This window comes from Drosophila mojavensis, unplaced genomic scaffold, assembly GCF_018153725.1.
Source record: "Drosophila mojavensis isolate 15081-1352.22 unplaced genomic scaffold, ASM1815372v1 contig_80, whole genome shotgun sequence".
Taxonomy (NCBI): domain Eukaryota; kingdom Metazoa; phylum Arthropoda; class Insecta; order Diptera; family Drosophilidae; genus Drosophila; species Drosophila mojavensis.
This window is the reverse complement of record NW_025318906.1, coordinates 4,973,042-4,995,009: the sequence shown is the minus strand read 5'-3', so window position 1 is coordinate 4,995,009 and position 21,968 is coordinate 4,973,042. Positions and strand designations below refer to the sequence as shown.

Genomic DNA, 21,968 nt, shown 5'->3' with positions numbered 1-21,968 from the left:
CTGAGCAGTGAAAGCCGTTGAATTTAGCACAATCATTCAGAGTTCTATACGAGGGATTTTATTGATATTTAGAATAATCTAAGCATTGATATTTGAAATTCCAGTTACATAAAAAATGTAATAACAACTTTTTTTTAAATCTAGAAACAACTGTATAACAATTTTTATCTATAATATTTTGTAAGGGCTGGCAACTCACTTCTATCTATTATATTCTAACCCACATATCATATTTTGTGCTCTAAGCATGTGTCAAGTGCAAACTTTTTGGCTAACACAGCTAAACGGTGCTCACATGCAGCGCTCTGATTTTTGTGGATTTTTAAATGCAATTCTTAAGTGGATATGTTCAACGCGAATTTAGACACGCGATCACACTCACACGCTTACACATACACACTCACACACATACACACACCTGTCAAAGTAAACGGGTTTGCATGCAGCTGTGTCGACAGTTTGTAACCTAAGTTTTTAATTGCCACACACCTAGCTGAGCGTGTGTTTGTGTGTGTGTGTGTGTGTGTGAGTATGCATGTGTGTGTATAATATGCATATAACAAATATAAACTAAATTACTCAAAATAAATACAATTTAGACAACGCACACACACATGTACACACACATGTACACACACATGTACACACACACACACACACATACTCATACACACATGTGAACCGCTCCATAAAACAGTCTGAGTTGTCCTTAGACATGCCACTGAAATCCAAGCCAGAAACTATGGAAGATACCATCTGCAGGGGCAGGTGGGTTTGGGTGTAACTACTTTCCCAACCCTCTGCTGCTGCTGCTTCTCTTCTCTAACCCTTTCCAGGCAAAGGTAACAAACACCTTGGCTTACTGTTAGAGCAAGTGAATGCGCATTGCCTCGACATTAGTTTTATTTTTATATACCCTAAGTTTTCTTTCCAAAGGTTATATTATTATATATATAAATTTTTTTAATCTATTTGCGTTTTTAATAAATCAATGCACTCACATATCTACGCGCATTGACTTTAGTATCTATCAGTATATAGATTATATAGCCCAATAAATTAAGTATTTGTATTTGAATCGATATCAATTTTCTGTTACCTGAGGGTAAGACAAGAGCTACAGTCAATAGGTTTTGTATAGACAGAAACAATGGAAATGCTCATATTTTCTGCTTAACTTGATGTACAGGGTATCCATTAGCCGATCAATTTCACTTAAACCACTTTTACTTATTATTGTTTCCATTTTTGGGGTTTAGCTTTGCGCTTTTATGTTTAGCGTAGTTAGAAGCCAGTCACATTTGAGACGAGCTCACGTGCAGTTTTGCCAAAAATATAATTCGGCTAACAGTCAGTCAGCTAGTTAGCCAGTCAGTCAGTTCGTCAGTCAGTGAAAAGCATAGCATAATTGGTGGCGCCTGATGAGTCGCATGCAAGCGTAAGTTTATATGCAAATAAAAGTCGTCAACATTTGCGCATCGAGCTTCACCTTGTGTTTGCGGGTGGCAGCAACAAAATTGGTTAATTTGTTGCCACCGTTGCTCCTTAATTTTGGCACATATTCACGTGTCGTAAACTTTGTGCTCGGCAATTAGTAAACCCAGGTAACTGCCCCGTGGCAGACATTACAGTGGAACTTTCCCCTTAACAACTAACATTGCTGGCAGCACACGTGAATGTGAATGTGAATGTGAATGTAGTTCGACTGCTCTATTATATTTAGTTGCCCCCTCATACCCACACATTCGCACACACACACGCACAGAGAGACACATTTACATTTTATTACTCAAGTAATAAAAGATTTATAGCTGCTGCTGCCACGGCTACCGCTGTGTCAACACGCTTTAGTATTCATTTAATTTTCATATCTATTCCGTAATCTTTAAGCATTAAATTTAAAAAGAACACCACAATTCAGATAGTATAGTAGCTTCTGTTGAAGGAATTCTCTCTTGCCAAAAACTCTCTAAATAAACAAAAGAAATGAAAGAAGATTAGATAGAGTGAGAGAGATATATATAGATGCAAAAAAAAAAGAAATAAGGGGAGAGAAAAAATAAATAGGGAATAGATATTCACCTTTATCTCTGATAAAGTTGGGATGGAAAAATGGAGACCGAAATGTGAACTAGTACGATAGAGAGGGAAAGAGTGAGGGACATGGGAGAGACAGAGAGAGAGAGAGAGAGAGAAAGTGAGAGAGAGAGAGAGAGAGAGAGAGAGAGAGAGAGAGAGAGAGAGAGAGAAAGAGAGATAGAAAAAAATATATAAAAAACTAAGAATATGAGAGAGATGGAAAACTGATGATAGGTTTAGCACAAGGAATAGAGATAGTTTCTTCAAAGAGAATAATATGCTGATAGTGATAAAGGAAAAGGCAATAGAGGAAACGAGAGGTGGCGAAACACTATACAAGAGGATGAAACTTAAAGCAGATAACACCTCAGGGGAAGAGAACATGCGATGAAAAGAGTGAGAGAGGACAAGAGACATAGAGCAATTGAGGGAAAAATATAGATATACATGGACGTATGTCTGTAGAATACATAAAGTAAAGTAATTTTACATATCAACATATATTCAATTTACACTAACCGGTCAATCAATCAAAGTCTACCTATTACCTCTATTAATTATTATTATTTATAAGAAATAAAAAAAAAAGTGGTTAGAATTTCTTAATTCTTCAATCAATCAAACGTCTGCAGTTATCTAGCAAAACAATTGAAGCCAATTCATACTATTTATCGAACCTGTTCTATTTGAATGCCCAGCACTGTAAATAAACAAACATGCATTACCCATGCACTACCCCAACACAATTATAGCGCATTGCTTTAGATTGTAAATATGGCTGAGGGCTTTATCAATCTAATAAGTTCATAAATATATATGTATTTATGTTCATGGAATATATGCAGCAATAACTATCAGTTAACGGCAGCACGAACTTTGTATACGCTATGGCAGCGATATTTATACGGATTTTTATGCTCAACTCATGGGGCGTCGCTGTTTCAGCAAGTGTCGTAAATGCAATCAAAGTACTTGAACTTTGCCCGTAAACCGCACAATGGCCGCGATTTCGAACAGCCGGATGCGCCACCTCGCTAAAGGTGGTTCCAAACCAAAACCGATCAAAAGTCATCAACTCGAAAGGCTTCGCGTGCTCATGGCTCAGAGCTCAAGTAATTTGCCCGACCCCCAACACGGGACTAAGACAGAGAGAGAAAGAGAGAGAGCTAGGGAGTGAGAGGGTTATATATGGCAACACTTTGACTGTGTGTTGCCTCCTCTGCATGGTGATGACACCCACATCGCCATTGCAATTGGAGCGCTGCCTTTGACTTTATGATAAGCGGCACGCAAGCCGGAAGAGTTTGCCTCCAAAACCAACAAAATTCCGATCCAACTATATATGTACTATATAGAAGCCAGAGGGGGGCAGCCCGACAGCCTGATGTGCTCGGCGTGTCGGCATGTCAGTGCCGAGACATCGTCATCGTCATTGTGGCTGTCAGTGTGCAGATAGCAGTGCATGGAATTTGTTTAACATTAGCCAATATCTTTTGTAAATAATATAAATATAATATACTTATGTCTGGCACTCCGGCCATGTCCACCTGGACCGCGATGAAGACGCGGTATGTGCTCGTTTGCTTTAATTAACACCTTTAGCTTTCCATTTTCAACTGCAGCATCACCGCCTCGGTGCGGACCACCAATCGAATGAATGCGTTGCTCTCCGAATCCATGTTGAGTCGACGGCGAGCGCTGCAGAGCTCTGACCTGTTCGAAGGCGGTGGAGCTGCCGGTGGAAGTGGCGAGGGCGCCGAGCGTAAGGAGAAGCCGAAAAATGATTGGAAATTCTTTCACACCAATTTCAATATGGAACGTGCCCATAAAATCATCGAGGATTGCATTGAGGAGCGTCTGCTGTGGGATCGATTCAGTCGCAATTTCGACTCTTGGCGCGCGCTGCAGCTGGTCGAGAGTCTCGCGGCCGAGATACGGGATCGGGTCAAGAAGCTAAACCACAGGCGGTGAGTGTTGTACAGATTATAAACCACAAATCGGTAACCCAGCTGAACCCATCAAAAACGAAATCTATATAAATACTTTACAGCCATCGTATCGTGTGTCTGCTCTCGATTGTGGAGAAACAGAATCAGGGCATCTATCAGCGAATGTGCCATCTGATGGATGAGAAGCGGGATAATTTTACGCAACTGGTTTACGAGCGGCCCACGTACTTCATGATTGTCGTCCTGTATCTGGTCTATCAGGACTAGAGGCCAGACGAACTTCTGAAAGCTTCCACATAAAAAGCTTTAGCATGTGCACAAACCAGTTGTGAATTAAATTAATTTAAGGAGTATTTCATAAAAATTAGCAGACTTTGCATGTAGAAAAATTGTAGAAAAACTAAATTATATTAAGAAAACAGAAAAAAATTTATTATAGTAGATTTAATCTACTGAAGGCCCCGGCGAGATTCGAACTCACGATCTCCTGTTTACTAGACAGGCGCTTTAACCAACTAAGCCACGGCGCCCCACTGGTTTCACTGGTAAAAATAGACACCTTCAGGTAACTGAACTGCGCTCGATTTCTATTTATAGCTGTCTACCTGAGAAGTCCATTGTTTAATTGAATATTTGTTCACATGTTTTCGTTCCGTAAGAGATATAACAAAACACGAAGATAGTATATTGATGGAAATATGCGGTAGAGGGAAAGGGAGGGATAGAGATATGTATTGATTTATATGTATGTATGTTGGCTGTGCTTAAGTACACTCATATCAAATCTATGAAGTTCTGATTGGGCTATGAGACTAGACTGAGTGAAATATTGTATAAGAATTTAAATAATTATTAAGTGGGCAACGCAATACTTTATTTATAAATAAATTGTTAGAAAAAATACGTAACAATATATTAATGTCTTCATTATTTTTTATATTTATTTTTAGATAAAATATTTCAAAGAGATAAACGTTTCAATTCAATTAAATTTCAATATTTTTTAATATTTAATTTTTTAAATTTATCAATAATTGTTCTATTTATTTTTTAAACTTTTAATTAATTCAAATCTAGTTTAAAATATCTCCATATTATTATTATTATCTTATTTTATTATTTTAGGCTAAATTTAACAGGGTATTTAGTAATCAACCCTTTTGTTTTCCCCCTACATACCTATAAATTTGATAATAAATAGTAAATGCTTTAAATCTAGTTCAGCTTATCAGCCGTGTCGTTGCGCTAGGTAGAGTACCTGCTTGAAAAAAGCTAAATAAAGCAAAGCTTTTTTCATTAGAAGCTTTTTTAGCACTGCAAACTTATATAGCTATTTTTTTTTTTCGTTTTCCAGCAGCAGCAGCAAGTGCCATGGCTGATTTTAACGAAATTGGAAACAATTATTGAGGCAATTGCAGCCATGTTAATGGCAAACAACAATAACAACAGTTATGGCAACACACGGGCGGAAAACGGAAACAACAATAACAATGGCACAAATGGCAGATGCTGTTGAATTTCTAATTGAAAAATATTTTCTTTTCTGAAAAAAATTCAACTGTTGCGCGAAGTTTTCACGCTTCGAAGGCCCCGGCGAGATTCGAACTCACGATCTCCTGTTTACTAGACAGGCGCTTTAACCAACTAAGCCACGGCGCCCTGCCAGATGCGCTCGTCAAATGCCCTACAAATGGTGGCTGGACAGAATTCGAGAGCATTATTAAAAATAGCTGTGCATACAGAGAAAAGCGCCAAGGAAAATAGCTGTATATTTAAAAGTCAAAGAGAGAGAGGGAAAGGTGCGTAGGCAAACTTTTGTTTGGCTGCAAGAACTAGTTATGTAATCTATGCCATATTTATCTACAACTTGTGCCAGTCGTCAAAGTATTTATAAGTAGACATATCTCTCGCTCTCTACTTCTGCCACTCTCCCTCTCCCCCTCTTCCGAGCCATCTCAGTACACATACTTTTGCAGCTGGCAGTAGGCATGTTTGCCTCTGTGAAGCTGAAGATAAATGCAAATGTTGGCCAAATGGAAATTATTTGTACTCTTGCGGCTACTCACGCCAACACACACATATACATACATGCACACACCAGAGAACTTGAGCACTTGAAATGTATCTTTGAGTTCGCCTGCTAAACAGCATAAAAATAGCTGAAAGGCATTCACAAACTTACATTCTCCACTAACTGTGGCTACTGTCAGAGACTTCTCGTTGGGGACCTTTTGCCATTTATAGCCAGAGTTTGTCTTCGATTCGAGCCTGTGTATCGCAACTTATCTTTAAAGTTTCTTCCTTATGTCTGCACATAAATCAAACGAAACCTTGAAACAGTTGCTAAACACATTAACACTAAATGCCATTAGGCTTACTACCTACAATTCCCGCTGCAATAACAATTGTTTCCCCTCTTTCGCCATTTATTGACTAACGCAACAGTTAAACACGCACGACAAACTTCTAATTCGCAACTACCAATTCCCAACTCCAGCTGTAACTGCGTTTCGACCAAACTAATTGCCTGAAGTTAGTTGCTCATCAAATTGCCGCATCATTTTACGCAGATTTTTATCGCACTGCCAACAACAGCAGCCACCGAACTTGACCAGAACAGCACATTCTAGCCAGGGTCCAGTGTCCAGGTCTGGCCCAGTCAACACACAAACACACACACACACACACAGACCCATATGAACAGCCAGTGCCAGTCGCCGTACCTAAAAGTATCTAATGCGTTTCCTGTGTATCAGCCATGTAGTCTGATGTGTTGTAACGTTGCCTGTATCTCGATGTGTCTATCTATGTTTTGTATACCCTGCAACAAATAGGAGCGTGCAAAAGTTGATTTTCTATTTAAATTTGACAAGTGAATGAAGTAATACAAGTACATATTCATAAAAAGAAAAACTTTAGATATAGGAAGATTAAAGTTAGTCCTTAAGATCGAATAAAATAAAAGGTATAGATTCTTTAGATCATATATTGCCATATATATTATGAGGCAACATCTCAAGCAATTTTGTGAATTTAAAATTAATATTTTTTTTATAAGGTAATTTATCTTTACATGTGAATTGTAAAAGAAAGCAAATGTTGAAATTCACATACACCTATATCTCCTATAAATCTATATACAAACAGAACTCTATGCTCTAACTATATTCGAGAGTATTTTTGATTCGTTGAGGCGCTGGTAATCGCTTTTCGGGCTTGTAACATTGTAATTTGGCATGGAATTGAAGCGAATGCTTATCAGGACATGACTCCAATAAATTCGCTTTTGCCGTTTGGCGCTATCTCTCACTCAATGCAGTAGAAGGACTGAGGCGTATTTAACCCAATGTAGCCTTAGCCCCCGACTAACTATAGAGCTCAGAGAAAGGAAGCAAAACAAAGAGAGAGAGAGAAAGAGAGTGAGAGAGAGAGAGAGAGAGAGAAAGAGAGTGAGTGAGCCACCCGATCTCAATGCATAGTTTGTGCCTTTTGGTGCCTGTCTGGCAATGCGCGGCAATTGAGTTTTTACGCAGTTCGACAAGGCTAAACAAAGTGGCGAAGCAGTAGGAGGCGGAGCTGGAGGATGTGGAGCCCAATGTCAATGTGTTGGCTTGCCTTTGGCTTAGCTGCGGGCTGTCAAGAGCTCCATTTTCGTTTCTATTTTTTTGTTGGGACTTTTCAGGGTTTTTTTTTTTCTTGTTTTCTGTGTGTGTGTGGGAGACAAATCTGCTTTGTTTTTATCTGATGCCGTTTCGTATTTAGCTGCAGCGGCTTATCCTGGTGGGAATGCGTACATTTGTGTGGCAGGATTAGAATGTGGCCAGTGGCAGGATGTGTGGGGGTAGCAGGGAGCAAGGGCGAGCCGGATTGCTGCTATGATATTGTAACTTTAACGCCGTCAAATAAAAGCGCACGTCATTAATCTGAAGCAATTGCTGAGCCAATTTCTCTTGAAATTTTATAATTATTACGACAGTGAGCGAGATGGAAAGAAGAGGGGCAGAGAGAGGGGAGGGAGCAGCCCACAGAAGTGCCATAAAAGCCGCCAAGCGCCAATAATCTTAATTGAGCGACATTTCAAAAGCAATTAGAACCGAGCGCCAAAAACTCAGCCAATAAAACGCAAATGAAAATGAAAATAAAATGAAAAAGTAAAATGTGAAACATTTAATGACCGAGACTCGGGTCAGAGCACTTTAATTGCCAAGGGCCAACAACTTATTAGATTCCTTCTGATTGGAGCACTTGTGTTTCTTTCTGCAAGATTTCCTGTAAATATGAAGAAATGTAAATATAAAGAGATATGTATCTATGTATCTATGTATCTATGTATCTATGTATCTATGTATCTATGTATCTATGTATCTATGTATCTATGTATCTATGTATCTATGTATCTATGTATCTATGTATCTATGTATCTATGTATCTATGTATCTATGTATCTATGTATCTATGTATCTATGTATCTATGTATCTATGTATCTATGTATCTATGTATCTATGTATCTATGTATCTATGTATCTATGTATCTATGTATCTATGTATCTATGTATCTATGTATCTATGTATCTATGTATCTATGTATCTATGTATCTATGTATCTATGTATCTATGTATCTATGTATCTATGTATCTATGTATCTATGTATCTATGTATCTATGTATCTATGTATCTATGTATCTATGTATCTATGTATCTATATATCTATGCATCTATATATCTATGTATCTTATAAACTTACTTTAGGATGCGATTGAATAGCTTCCAGTCCTCAGTGATATTCCCAAAGAGCGACTGTAGGAAGACGCGTAGGAGTATGAGCTCCACGTTCAGATTGTAGCGCACTTGCAAATGGCAACGGAGGGGCACCAGCGGGCGCATATGTCCCATCCTACGGATGGTCTTGTCATGCACCAGTTCACTAAAGTCATGGCAGTCAATTTTGCTCATCTTGATCTGCTCGTTCCGTTCGATGCAGAGCCCGAAATGATGCTGTACCGAGACTTTGAACTCCTCTAAGATGTTCATCTCGGTGACCATCTTCTCCAGCATTTTGTTCAGCTGACAGCGCATATTCTCCACCAGGAGCAGCTCTTTGCGTGCCCTATGCAAATGCTGCACACGACTCTGCAGCTGGCAGCGCAGGAGACAGTTGCTGCGACGCAGCTGCTGCAGTTGTAATTGTTTCTGGTTGAGGAAGTCAGCTTGCTCTCCGGCCGAAACGCCGTCGTCTTCCTGTTCGCACGGATCGGGCGGTGTGTATATCAGCTTGGCTCGCATTTTCTTGAGACGCTGCTTAATCGCCTCCAGTTGCTGGTAGGGCAGATTCAGATCAGGCTCCTCTGCAGAAACAGTTTCATCATCAAAGTCGCTGGAGCTCAGTATTTCGCTCTCCTCTGGACTGATCACGCCCGCCGCTTGGCAGGCATCGCCCTTATACCAATAGCTAACAATTTTATTCATATTGACAAAGTGTAACTAAAACTGTGTGTATTGAATTTAACTGTAAAACTGTGTGCTTGACGACAACTGGCCGGATCGTAAAAGCAAAGCCTCCCCGCCTCCCCGCCTGCCCTTGTCTTGATTTCTACTCCTATTTAATTGAGTTAAACAAATCTGCTGGCGCTCGTTTCACTTTCAATTAAATAAACAACTTTTCAGCACCGCCAACCAGCTCTGCCCTCCCAAGCAACACCCAACCCCCGACCTCCCGCTCTCACCAATGGTTTAACCCCTAATTTATTAATGACTGTCGGCATTCGTCAGCAGAAGAAAGAACAACTCCAAAAGTTCATATTTCAAAAATGGGTTTCTAACAAGCGGAAACTGAGGCAACAGCTGGGCAGACAGACTAGTAGATACTCTGCAATAGTTTAAAAACTGAATCGAATATTTATTGAGCGAACGGTTAGAGAGATGAACAGGACAGCGGATGCTTTAGTAGATGTTTTAGTATATCCTACACTATCTGGTCGTGCATCTAAATATCTTTGCTTAACAGCTGACTGAACCCCTCTTTCCAAGCATACGACCATTGATACAGGGTATGAAAAGGCAAAGTTATCAGTCAAGGGGGTTGAAAGGGTTGGCAGCCGCTGACGCGCTATTGGGCACCATTTGATTAATGACACAAACAGCTTAAAGGGACAGTCTGGCAAGGGAGGCGCCGTGGAGCGAGTGGGAGGGGCAGAAAGGGGAGCAACAGCCATAGACTTTAAGTGCAAGCTGTTTGCCTGGAAAATATTTGCACAGAAAGTTTCACTTTTCGTCGAGTCTTGTCACGTGCAGCCGGGCCACAACCGAAACTAGCGCCCCGGAGACCCCCTCTAAACCATATCCATATCCATATCCATGTCAATAACATTGGGGTGAACCCCAAAAAATTCTGCATACCGTTGCGCATTGTGACATGGCAGATGAATTTGTTGAAACATGTGTTCCTCCAGCTGTGTCGGCACGCGGCACTGCAGTTCCTCCAGCCAAGCCGCTTCGCCTGTTTAATCCTGCCGTTTGTCAGCCCTGAGTTTCAGTTGGTTCCACGTGGAACTGATACAGATAAATTAAATTTTTTTGCTATTGTGGAGCTGTGTATTGGAACATTATTTTTTTGGGATGCCAGCACGCATTTTGATTCCGGTTCGTGTATTAGTTTCTGTTTATTGATGATTGTGTGTGTTTATGTGGATGGGGGCTCCTGTGAGGGTTGTCGAAACTTGAATTGGCATTATAAACACGTAGCCCGAAATGGTAGACAGAGCGATGGTCCATATTACTTTAATAACAACGTACAAAATAGGTTTATTTGTGGTTTTAACGTGTGCTATGATATGAGATACAGTGGTTAAATTCTCTAAGAGGGTTTAAATTGAACTAGAGAGGTCAAAGACTTGTTAAAACACGTAAGAAAGCTCTACTCGAGACTCTCTCGAGTCGCATACAAACACACAAACAAAATTTCAAGTCCCTCGCTCTTATATCTTGATATACATACATGAAATAATAACTCAAAATTTCTTCAGATTCGATCTCCGTCTATTCCATGCACAAGCGCCATAAAATGTTGAGTCTCAATCGCAGACTTCGCTAATATGCAATCAGGAATATTGCTTACATAAATCACAGCACACACTCTCACAACAATTTGTTTATATGGATATACGCACACATATATAAATATCCATTCTATATACATGTTTCCAATACGCGGCATAAATCTGAATATTTTACAGAGGCGCCTTTAAGCCCCGGCCAAACGTGACTCAATTATATGGCCAACACGCAACGGTTTATGCCACCCACCCAGTCATCATTCCCTATACTCTCACACACATATGTGTGAGTGGCTCAGATTTTTAAAGGAATTTCCCTTGAATACACTTGCAATGGGAATTTGAGCTGTGGCATAAAGTATAAAATCATTTGCTCTGCTAAAAACAAAGGGAAAGACAGAGATAGAAAGTCCTCGCTTTTTATGTAAATTATGCATCTCTTCGTTCATTATTTACTATTTGCACTTTTGATCCCGTTATATGTGTGAATTACTAGCACTAGGGAGCAGGCATTGTGCATGCTCATGCTTTGGCAGGGAGAAGTCAAGCAAATGAGCGTCATTGGTTGAAAGTACTTTTGATCCCGTTATCTGAGTTGAGTGTGCAGCTGAGAGCGATTTGAATTAAGCTATTTAGTACGTGCGCGTCTTTTGTTTTGATCAGTGCGTTGTCGGATGTGCGTTGCGGGTGTAGAAAATAGTTTGAAATCGGAGTGAACTAAAATACAAAGTTTAATACGTTTAGCATGAGTTGTGTATGAATTTCTGAATTGTCTTAGTATCTAGATTACAGTAATCAGTAAAACTAAGTGAAATTTAATGCGTTTTTGTGCTTTTTCAAAGCTATTTAAATATACCTCATATTCGATGAGAGTGAGAGAAAGAGAGCGTGATATAATTTGCCTTAAGTAGGTAAGTCTGCTCTTGAATACAGTTAATATTATATTTCGCTTTCAATAGACCTATTATGTGTATTTTAATTTTGTTAGTTAGCCAAATATTCAATCATTTATTTTTCAATTAATATACATGTATATATTTGTTTTATATATTTTAATATAAATAAAAAACATTTGATAGGGCATTTATTGTTCGGTGTGTAGAAAATAGTTTTCTCTATTTCGTCTTTGTCTTTCAACCATTGTGAAAAACAATGCATAATTCTGCCGTATGGCAAACCGAAAAATTTATGTGCAAAACAATAAAATTAAATTGTTTTCGCATTCGACATTCACTCTGCTTGCTACAGTTTACATTCCACATTCCACATGCCATACGGAACATGCTGCAAAATAATGAACTCATCTAGACGAGAATAATAAATTTTTGAGCAATGTGGCAGTCAAAAGCGGAAACGCTGCACCATTTTATAGCCCACCAGCCCCCTGGCCCACTTGAGTCTGGGCAAAAAAGAGCTGAAGCTCAGGTCGTAAACCACAAGTGCGCGCATTGCCAGCGACTTTGTCACATTTCAACTTCCTGCCAGGACCTGTCGAGGACCTGGCCGCCCCTCGCCATTGCTGGAGTGTTTAACTCATGAACGCCCACTTTGATTTCCATTTGAATTGGGCGCACAGACGGCAGCCACTTGTAATGTCGCCCATATGTGGCTCGATTTATGGGGCCCTGTAGCCGGGAGCCAGCCGCGCCTGCCCTCATCAGGCATGGCAAGGCGGTGTCAAGTTTGGAGCACGTTTTCAACTTTAACACAGTAGTTGATATGAGAGAAAAAAGAAAAATATAAAGAATAGAAATAATAACGAAGTGGGGAACAAAGAGCTTTAATGCAAGCTTTCGTTGGGAAATACTAACATAATAAAACTGCTGGGCTGAACAGCTCTTTACAGAAGTAGTTTTAACAGCGACTCAAACGAAGACGCCATGAATGCGACATTTAACAGTGAGCATAAGCTGCATTCGATATGGGATATTTTGTACGTAATGAGTTTCAGCTCGACTGGGAAATTTAAACATACTGAGAGCGGTGAAAGGGAAGAGTGTGATTGCAATGGCAGATCTTAACAGCAGTGCTCATAATAATAGCAAGGTGATCAGCACTGGTTCGTTTAACAGCGGCTTTGAGAAAGGAAATTTTTAACGCAAGCTTAACGTAGGCAAGCTGCATAGAAAAAGTTATCAGACTTGAAAAAATAAATTATTTATTTGGAGAGTATGTGATACAAAAATCAAATTGAAATAATAAAAACAGACCTAAGAATATAGCCTACACGATACATGCGGTAAGCATAAAAATATAAAAGCATATCAGCTTAGAGTTTTCATATTCTATTGAGCATAACAGAGCCTTTGTAGGCAATGTCCTTTTCACACACGCTAACACCCAATCAGCGAAGAGTGGCCAATGGGGTAGTCGCCTCCATTTGTCGTGGCAGCTATGGCCAAGCGCTGCAGTCGCTGGATGCTTCGACTGGCATTTTGCCCACCGAGCAGGAGCAGTCGATGCGTCAGCTGCTGGAACGCTTGCAGGGCATGGGGAAAATGGAGTCGCTGGTCGCTTGTGAGGCATTGATCAATGAGCTGCAGCTGCCCCAGTTGGACGTCAGTGTGATTGACAGAATGAACACGCATATTCCGCCAATAGTGCTAACCGAGATTTATGAGCAGATGCTGCTGCTTACCTTCTACGACTTCTACAAGCAGTTGGAGCACGTGCAGTGGGTGGAGCATACGATCATATGGCACACGTTGATGCTCTATGAACACTGTACCAAATTGAAGGCGGCTCAGAAGGTGCTCGACCAAATGCAGCAGATGCCGGCTTCGAAAATTGAGTTGTATATCCTGTACGGGCTGCTGCTGCCCATAAGCATTTATTTGGCAACGTTTCTATTCTGAGCGTACCAATAAAAGTGTTTGCTTGTTCCCATAGTTGGCCAAAAACACTTTCACTTCACCTCGCTCCCTATGCTGGAGCCATGCAGACGTTTCAATTAAATGCGCGCAACGTTTGGCAATTTGCACGCACACATGTGCCATGCCATGGCGCGCCCCTCCCTCTCTGGTACCGCTTCTCCTGCCTCTTTACCAACTGTCCGGAGTTGGCATTTTGAAAAATAGATTTCTAAAACGTTTAAGCTCCTGCATGTGTCTTGAATTTTAAAACTTGTGCTTCATATTAAAATTGCGGCAAGGTAGAATGCAACCTAGACGTTGCCCCACCCCCTCCCGCTCATATAGCCGACCGCCCAGCCATTCCCCTTAGCTTGGTAGCCACCCCCATTGTAGCATATGCCTGCGCCGCCAAATAGCAGGAACGTGACCAAAGTTTTTGTGACTCTTCTTTGTGCGCATTGTTGGCAGGCGATCATTTATCTTAAATGCCAAGTCCAGGAGTTGGGGCAGGAGGCCAGCTCCATTTCTTTGTATGCTGCCAGCTAACGTCTTCTTTTGGCCACCTTCATATATATGTATATCTAAATATATATATTTTTTGGGCTGGTCATAAGCTAGGCGACCAACCGGCAGTTGCCAAGGTGCTCGCGCGGGCTGCTTAATAAGCGGATGCTGCAGCGGAAGTGGACGCTACTGCTGAAAATTCATGAACCTAAGCGGATTTGAAACGCAGGACAACGCCTGACTGAGTTATTAGTTCGGCCAAGCTGCGAGCTGTAGAGAAAGCGTGACCAAGGAGCTTAGTAGGGTAAGAATGATTTAGGGCAGCGACAAGTTTTAAAATTACAAAGAAAATCGAAAACGAGAAAGTTCTCAAGAGCAACTAATGAGAGTTTGTTTTTGAAGCCAACTTAATCTTGAGGTACCTGAGCAAAGGTTTTCTAGAACAACTGGTAAAGGTATGGGATTTATTCAACAAATAAATAAGCAAATAATTGGTGAATTGAGAGTGAAAAAAATGTAGTAATATAAAACAAATCGAAATGGGCTGAAAAATCTATATAACTAAGTGCTATACAGACCTTGCTAATACAGTAAAGGCTTGAGTCATATATTGTTAGACCGAAACTTCATAGTTAAGCTACTTAAATGAATAAAAATTTGAATTGCTTAAATCAGTTTTCCTCAATTCACTTGTTACCAAATTGAGCAACCTAAGAGGTTGTTGAAATACCCACGTAAAATCTATCTATAACTCAACGTTTATCTATTTTTTTTAATGGCGCTCGACCATTTGGAACAAAATATAAAAGAGAAGTGGAAATCTTTGGTAAAGAGCAGAGTTTTGGCTATAAACACAGCTGCTTATAAAAGTTTTTCGAAAAACAATTACAGTGCAAACAGAGACCCAAACGGAGTTGAAAACCTCGCCCGCCTGCTCATAACTTTTAAATTTTGTTGTTTGCTCTGAGACTTTGTCTACTCCGGCGAGTGTGCGAGTGTGCATGTGTGTTTGTGTGTGTGTATGTGTGTGTATGCTACTTCACCTTCTATTGTTGTTGGCCTGTGTTGTCGTATTAAAATTGCAAAAATTTTAATCTTTTTGAAAAGTATTTTACATATTCTATAGATTCTTCTAGTAGTCGGAGCAGGAGGTAATGTCCCTATTGGGTTTTTGCTTTTGCAGACTCTAGCTGAGAATTTATGTATGTATGCAGGCAGCACAATTTCCCATGCTTGCCAAGCAATAAAAGGCATATCCTGTATAACGGTGATATCCTTCCCATGGCTCCCCATCTCCTCGTTCCCTCGTTCTCTTAACAACTTGAGCATTGGCTGTTGCCTTTGGCAAAGAGCTGGTAAAAGTTTTTGTCCTTGCCAACGACGTAAAATTTTTTATAGACACGTAGGTGAGTTTGTTTGTGTGTGTGTGTGTATGTATTATTGCGTGTAGGTGTGTTTGTGTGTGTGTGTGTGCTTAAATCCCAGTTTACTACTTTAGGTGTTTACCGCACAAAGGCCAAAGCCGCCGCCGCTTCACGCTGCAATCGTCGAATTATGCAGAAATCATGGCGCTGGATGTCGGAGGGGAAGGCAAGGGAAGGGATGGGGCGGGAAGCTGAGACGAAGACAGCAGCTGAGATTGTTTCTGGCATGGCTTGGCCGGGCTTTGGCTTGATGAAAGATTTTTATCATGCAAATAGTTGAATAGACCTTGCCACTGCCGCTGCCACTTTTATGGTAGCTACTAAATTGGATTTATATCGGCATCTGCTTTATATATCCAGCCAGCTGCCAACTGTGCTTTAAGCCGGGCCAACAGAGAAAACTTTGCACATTTATCAACGTGCCTCGAAATATGTTTTAATCATATTTATCACACACATACACACACACACACCAAGTCTTCAGCTTCTTCTGCTACTTTTTAGCATGCCAGTCACACAGGGGGGCGGGCCATTTAACGTGACCATGCCCACTTAACTTATTGACATTCGACTTGGCCACCAGCAAAAATGGTTTTTGTATATTTAACGAACCAGCAAAATCTTCTGCTTCAATACAAAAGGAAATGCGAGTAGATGTATTTCCATTCATTTTTTTTTTTTTTGGCCAGAGGGCGCGTTGTCCTTTTTGCGTTTGGCTTTGGCTATTGTTGTTTCCTGCTGCTGTAGCTTTGTCCTGCTTGTATGCTATAATCCCAGCGCGTGCTGCGCATCGCCTCGCGGCGCTGTCCTGTGCGTAGTCCTGTGCGTTTGTTGCCTTTTGCCTTTATCTAATTTATTTCCATCTATTTATACCCTTAGAAAAAAGTATTTCAGTTGTGTAACGAAACAAGTAAATACAATTGGAAAATTTAAAATATATTAAAATTTAATATGAGCAAAAATATTAAAACATGGCTATGAAATTTAAATATTTAATTATTTCAATGGAAAATAGGTTAGATATTGCGTTTTGTGTATGTGGATGGGAAAAAAATCAATTTATTGTGGTCAATCCATGCAACATTTTCAGTTTCTCTTATGCAGAGCTTCAATTTTAACCCTGACAAATTTCAAGTTGTACTAATATATAAAATTATAGATTTTAAGGGTATCTAGTCTTCGGTTTGCCGTCAAAGTTCATTGCTGTTTCATTCTTCTTTTTTCGTTGGCTGCGGCTTATTTGCATTTGCTTGTTAATTTAAAGCATCTTCCATCATTTGTTGCTGCCCTCACATTTCTCCACTAACTGCCGCCCCCTCCAACTCCAACTTCAATTTGCCCGTTTGTCGATACTTCGGATTGAGTTTTCCGTTGCTTGTTTGGCATTGATGATGGCATTATTATTATTATTATTATTATTATATGTTGGCGCCTTCTCCATTTCTCTTTGTTGCTGTTGCTGCTGCTGCCATTTTCTTATTTGGCATTACTTCCGCTTCCGTTGGCTGCCACCAGTCGCCATTATCATCATCAGCCTCGCAGGTTCGCTGCTGCTGCTGTTTTGCATGTTGCCATTGTTGAGGCAAGAAAAGTTTTTCGTTTTTCCAACATTTTCATTCTTTGCCTTTCTTTTGACATTTTCATTAAAAATTGTGCGTAAAGTGAATTATGTCGCGCTCTTTTTCAAATTAAATGTCACGAAATTTATGTTCGTCTCTATTGAATTTTAATGATTTGTAATGTAATAGGATTTTGAATTCATTAATTATGGCTTCGGCTTCATTGAACAGACGAAAATTGGGCGTGTATGGGTGTTAAATTTCATAGATAAATGATTTATGGCACAAACGTGCTAGAAAATGTTTCCAAAAAATCTTTTTTCCTAAAAAATTAACATTTTATTAGTGAAAAATAAATCTGGTGGAAAATGATAAAATGGGAGAAAAAAAATTTGGAGCTGAATGTAATGAAAATACTATTAATAATAAGGACCATTTACTAAAATTTACAAAAAATGCTAATTTTGTATATATTTTGTTCTATGTTCCTAAACAAATGCTTACTAATGATATTAGTAAATAATCATAAAAATATTTATATTATAGATTAATAAAAGTGGGTGCAATATAATAACTAAATAAATATAATTGTTCAATTTAAAATTATTTCTTTTAGTTGGAACTTTTTTTAAATATATATATTTTTTTATTTGACAACATTTTTTGCCTTTTATTTTATTCTAACATCAAGATTTAAATTTCAAACGAGTTTATTTATATTTAAAATCATTTAATAATAAATTAAATAAATAGACGAATGTAATTAATTGGCTGTCCTCTTTAATTAGCTGATTTTTTGGTCACTTCTGGCCTTTGGGATGTTTAAACTCAGTATTTAAAGAATAAAATAAAATAAAAAAATTAAATGGTTATATATGCGCAATTAAGGGCTTACAATAAATGCGTGCAATTAATGTGGAAATTATTTATTCAGTTGTAAAATGTTTGTGGTTCATTACTTGGTCGCAATGCATTTTAAATGAATTCACGACAAACGCACCAAATGTTGTTTTACGGCTAATTGAAATTCAAACGTGTTGTATAGCAAAAAAGGGTAAAAAAAAATTTTTTTTCAGGTGCACTTTAAGCCTTAAAGTTGTCTGACCGCAGAAGCACGTGTTAATCAAGCAGGCGGCGGGTGTGCAGGGTGGGGGCTGGGTGCACTGGCAGTTGGTAACTTCAGTTGTGATTGTGCGTCCGCAAATGCGGCCATGAGCAGTCGCACATAATCCTTAATGCAAACATGCAGCATGGAGGCTACAGCTGATGTCAGGACATGCACAGGTAACACAGGTAGCACAGGTAACGCAGTCCTGGCCATTTGACCGCTGTCCAGCTCTGAATTTATGCACTATCCAAACACACCCACACTGACTAGACATAGCGCCAAGGCAAACTGCGCGTTTCGGTTTTGGTTTAGGCAAATGGAATATTTAATTAAAACAAGCGCAAATGGAATGCTGCATTAGAGCTAACCCCGTGACACGACATATGCCAAATGCTGAATAATATATTTATTTATTTCGATTTATTTTTCTACTTTGAAGGGATGTAATTATTATGAAATGCTCGCCAAAAAATACATTTCAATTGTAATCATTTGTAAAGCAAAGATTTTTTTATTTATAATTTTTTTACGAAAATTATATGTATGGATGAAAAATATATTTGTTTATTTAAAATTATTTTTTTTTATAATTTCTAGGGAGATAATTATTATGAAAAGCTCTCCAAAAAAATATATATAAATTTTAATTATGATCATTTTCAGAATAATAAATATTTGCAATGCAAAGATTTGTTTATTTGTAATTTGTATTACGAAAATTATATGTACTTTAATTAATTTGTTCATTTGTTTGAATAAACTTTTTTGGACAAATATTTTTTTCTTTTGTAAGTATGTTAAAGAACTTTAATCTGAAGAGTATTGACTGCGTATAAGACGTCATCGTTTTTGCTGCAAGCTTGGTAAAAAACCAGCTAAACTACATAATTTATCTGAATATGAAGTCTATGTAAGAGATTTGTTAGATTAAAATAATGAAAGTATTTTATTTTATACATGTTCGTATGAACTACGTTTTTAATAGTGAAAAAAAAAAAGATTTAAAATAGGAAACATACTTATAGAATATAATATAAATATAATATAAATATAATATAAATATATAATAATAATCTATGTAGTTGTATTTTTGATCTCATATATATATTTCTAATAATAGTCCTATGTGCCAGCCTTCTATTGCTTGCCCATGAATCCATTGCCAGACACGAGCTCAGCTCTAACTGTTGCCACACACTCGCACTCTCTCTCCATTTTATGCGGCACTAGGCATCCGGCAGCATCTGCTGCTGGCTACTGCCTGCTGGCACCTGCAACCAGGTGCGAACCGGCAACGGAACATATATGTATACAGATATATGTACAAATTTGTGGCTAGAGCCGGCATTTAATAAAAGTGCGGCTGCACTTGAAAGTCGACGCCATGTGCATATGATATTTTAATAGCAATTTTTAGCAAAAATGCAAAAATGGGAATAGGTGGGAATTGGAAGGGAAGGCATGAACAGATTATTTGCTATATCATTTATGGGGCAATGCATGGTCATAATATTTAAATGTTATGCCAGGCTGACTTTCAATGCCTACCCTACGGTTATAATGATGGCGATGATGATGGTCACGGGCAGGATGATGATGATGGTGGTGTTGGCCTCGGAGAAGCTCAAAGCTCAAGACACTTTGCCACAATAAAAGTGTGGCCATAAAATTATATTGTCCACGCAGTGCTCTCTGGTGTCCGGCAATATTCCAGAGCCCAAATCGCTGCTGGCTTAGCCCTCATCATTGCATAGAGGGTGTGTGCGGGTGTATGTGTGTGTCGAATGTGTATGTGTGCGCTTGTATTTTTATTATGCTAATAATACGCACTGGAATGGGCTAACCAATGGGGCTTTAACAGTTAACTTGGAGTATTATGGCAGCTGAAGCCGAGTCGGGGAGTGTGGGCGATGGGAGAGCGTTATATATGTGCGCCTAGAAGCAGGCACTGATTTTGTGACTGCTGCTTTTATTACAGTTTAATAACCTAAATCCGCATCGCAAATTTATGAGCATTTAAATATACATACTTCTTTTCTTTTTTGGTTGTATATTTTATTATTTTCAACAGCTGCTTGAGCTATTTATGCAGCAGAAAAGAGGCCTTTTAAATATTTACAAGCTTTTCGGGTTGAACAGATTTTCGTTTTGATTTGTGGCTTTGCAATTTGAAGTGAAGTGATGCGAAATGGTAATAGATGGAAACTCAAATAGAGTTGGCTGAATGGAAGTTATGTATGATGGGAAAAAAGTGAAATATATTTGAGCAAGATGTATATGGATTCCAATTATTATGAACCTTTCCTGATCCTTTCAGTTTCGATCAAGAATCAATATCAACATATATAAAAAACTGTCTGATTAATTTTATTATTTTACAATTTATCAAGCTAATTACTTTTAGACTTAAGATATTATAATTTATATTCTTCAATGGTTACATCGAAAACATTTGCTTCTTTAATGAAGCATTTCCCATTTCTTTTATCTGCAGCATTCCTTCATTGAAATGATTTTTAGACAATGCAAAACGTTTGGCTTGATTTCTTAATTTAAAATTCAATTCAATTTGGTTGCCAGCCCTGGTTGTTGTGCAGTTAAATCAAGCGTTGCGCTGTCTTTGTATTAACAGTTCATTTTAATAATGGCTCGGCTTACACAGCAACAGCAACAGCGCAGAGCGACAGCAGCAGGAGCAGAAGCAGGAGCAAGTCCTTGTAATGAAGCATTAATGCCTCTGCCTGGCTTTCATGTTTGCCTTGACACGTGTACAAGACATCTTAGGGGAGGGAGGGCAAAGCTCCAACTCCAGTTCCAGCTCCATTGTTCGCTCGCTGCTGGAGTGTGTGCCAAAAGCATGTCAAGATTTATGTCTCAGCTCATTAGCAAGCTAATTTGTCATGTGTTTCTCTGTCTGATTTTTTGTTTGTTTACTGCGCAACTTTAAATTTTTCAACACTTTAATTGAAAATGTGCTCGAAAGGTAAGGCGAGGCTGACAAAAAAATTGCCCAACTTCAGTGGAATTAACTGTGTTTAAGTGCCACTGCTTGAATCGCGGAGAGTTTGAGTGAGAAGGAAAGGGAAAGAGAGGCAGATAGTCAGTAGCAGCAGCAGCAGGACATTCCGCGTAGCTAATTTATGGCCACCCCTTTCACTTTCCACCATGGCAACGAAAGGGGACCAACGGCAAAGAAAGCAAACGCAATGGAAAGCGACTTTTCAGTGCATAAATCTTAAACCGCAAGGAATGAGCGCCAGCAAAGCGGATTACTTGCCGTGCATTGAAACAATTTATTTTATTAGGTTTTTTCTTTCTTTTACAACGCAAGGATTTGCGCCTGCTCCTTTACTTTTTTATTTGTATCATTGGCGAACCTTTTTCTTTCGGTTTTATTTTATTTTCTTTTTTCTTTTACTTTATTTTTTTGTAGGCGTGC

General features: G+C 39.0%; 3 protein-coding genes and 2 non-coding genes across 7 annotated transcripts; 2 read left to right on the top strand and 3 right to left on the bottom strand.

Moving 5' to 3' along the window:
* Positions 1-648: 648 nt before the first annotated feature.
* On the top strand, positions 649-4,886 carry LOC6578764 (dynein light chain Tctex-type protein 2B). Its single transcript, XM_002004634.4, has 3 exons — positions 649-1,438; positions 3,702-4,046; positions 4,130-4,886. Exons 1-3 carry the CDS (start codon positions 1,422-1,424, stop codon positions 4,293-4,295), a joined length of 528 nt encoding a protein of 175 aa, XP_002004670.2. The 5' UTR covers positions 649-1,421; the 3' UTR covers positions 4,296-4,886.
* Trnat-agu lies at positions 4,485-4,558 on the bottom strand. The gene has a single exon. It is a non-coding gene; the product is annotated as a tRNA-Thr (tRNA).
* Positions 4,887-5,613: 727 nt separating the features above from the next.
* Positions 5,614-5,687, bottom strand: Trnat-agu. The gene has a single exon. It is a non-coding gene; the product is annotated as a tRNA-Thr (tRNA).
* Positions 5,688-8,180: 2,493 nt separating this feature from the next.
* Positions 8,181-9,579, bottom strand: LOC6578761. Its single transcript, XM_002004633.4, has 2 exons — positions 8,775-9,579; positions 8,181-8,297 (listed from the first exon to the last, which is right to left on the bottom strand). The coding sequence occupies exons 1-2, from the start codon at positions 9,494-9,496 to the stop codon at positions 8,225-8,227; spliced, it is 795 nt and encodes a 264-aa protein (XP_002004669.2). The 5' UTR covers positions 9,497-9,579; the 3' UTR covers positions 8,181-8,224.
* Positions 9,580-13,214: 3,635 nt separating this feature from the next.
* On the top strand, positions 13,215-13,970 carry LOC6578760. Of its 3 annotated transcripts, none has more exons than XM_015163307.3 (2): positions 13,215-13,321; positions 13,384-13,970. In XM_015163307.3, exon 2 carries the CDS (start codon positions 13,398-13,400, stop codon positions 13,935-13,937), a length of 540 nt encoding a protein of 179 aa, XP_015018793.1. In that variant the 5' UTR covers positions 13,215-13,321; positions 13,384-13,397; the 3' UTR covers positions 13,938-13,970. The 3 variants fall into 3 exon arrangements, with proteins under 3 accessions (XP_015018793.1, XP_002004668.1, XP_015018794.1); XM_002004632.4 differs by having other exon boundaries at positions 13,216-13,321; positions 13,395-13,970; XM_015163308.3 differs by having other exon boundaries at positions 13,237-13,321; positions 13,431-13,970.
* The last annotated feature ends 7,998 nt before the right edge of the window (positions 13,971-21,968 follow it).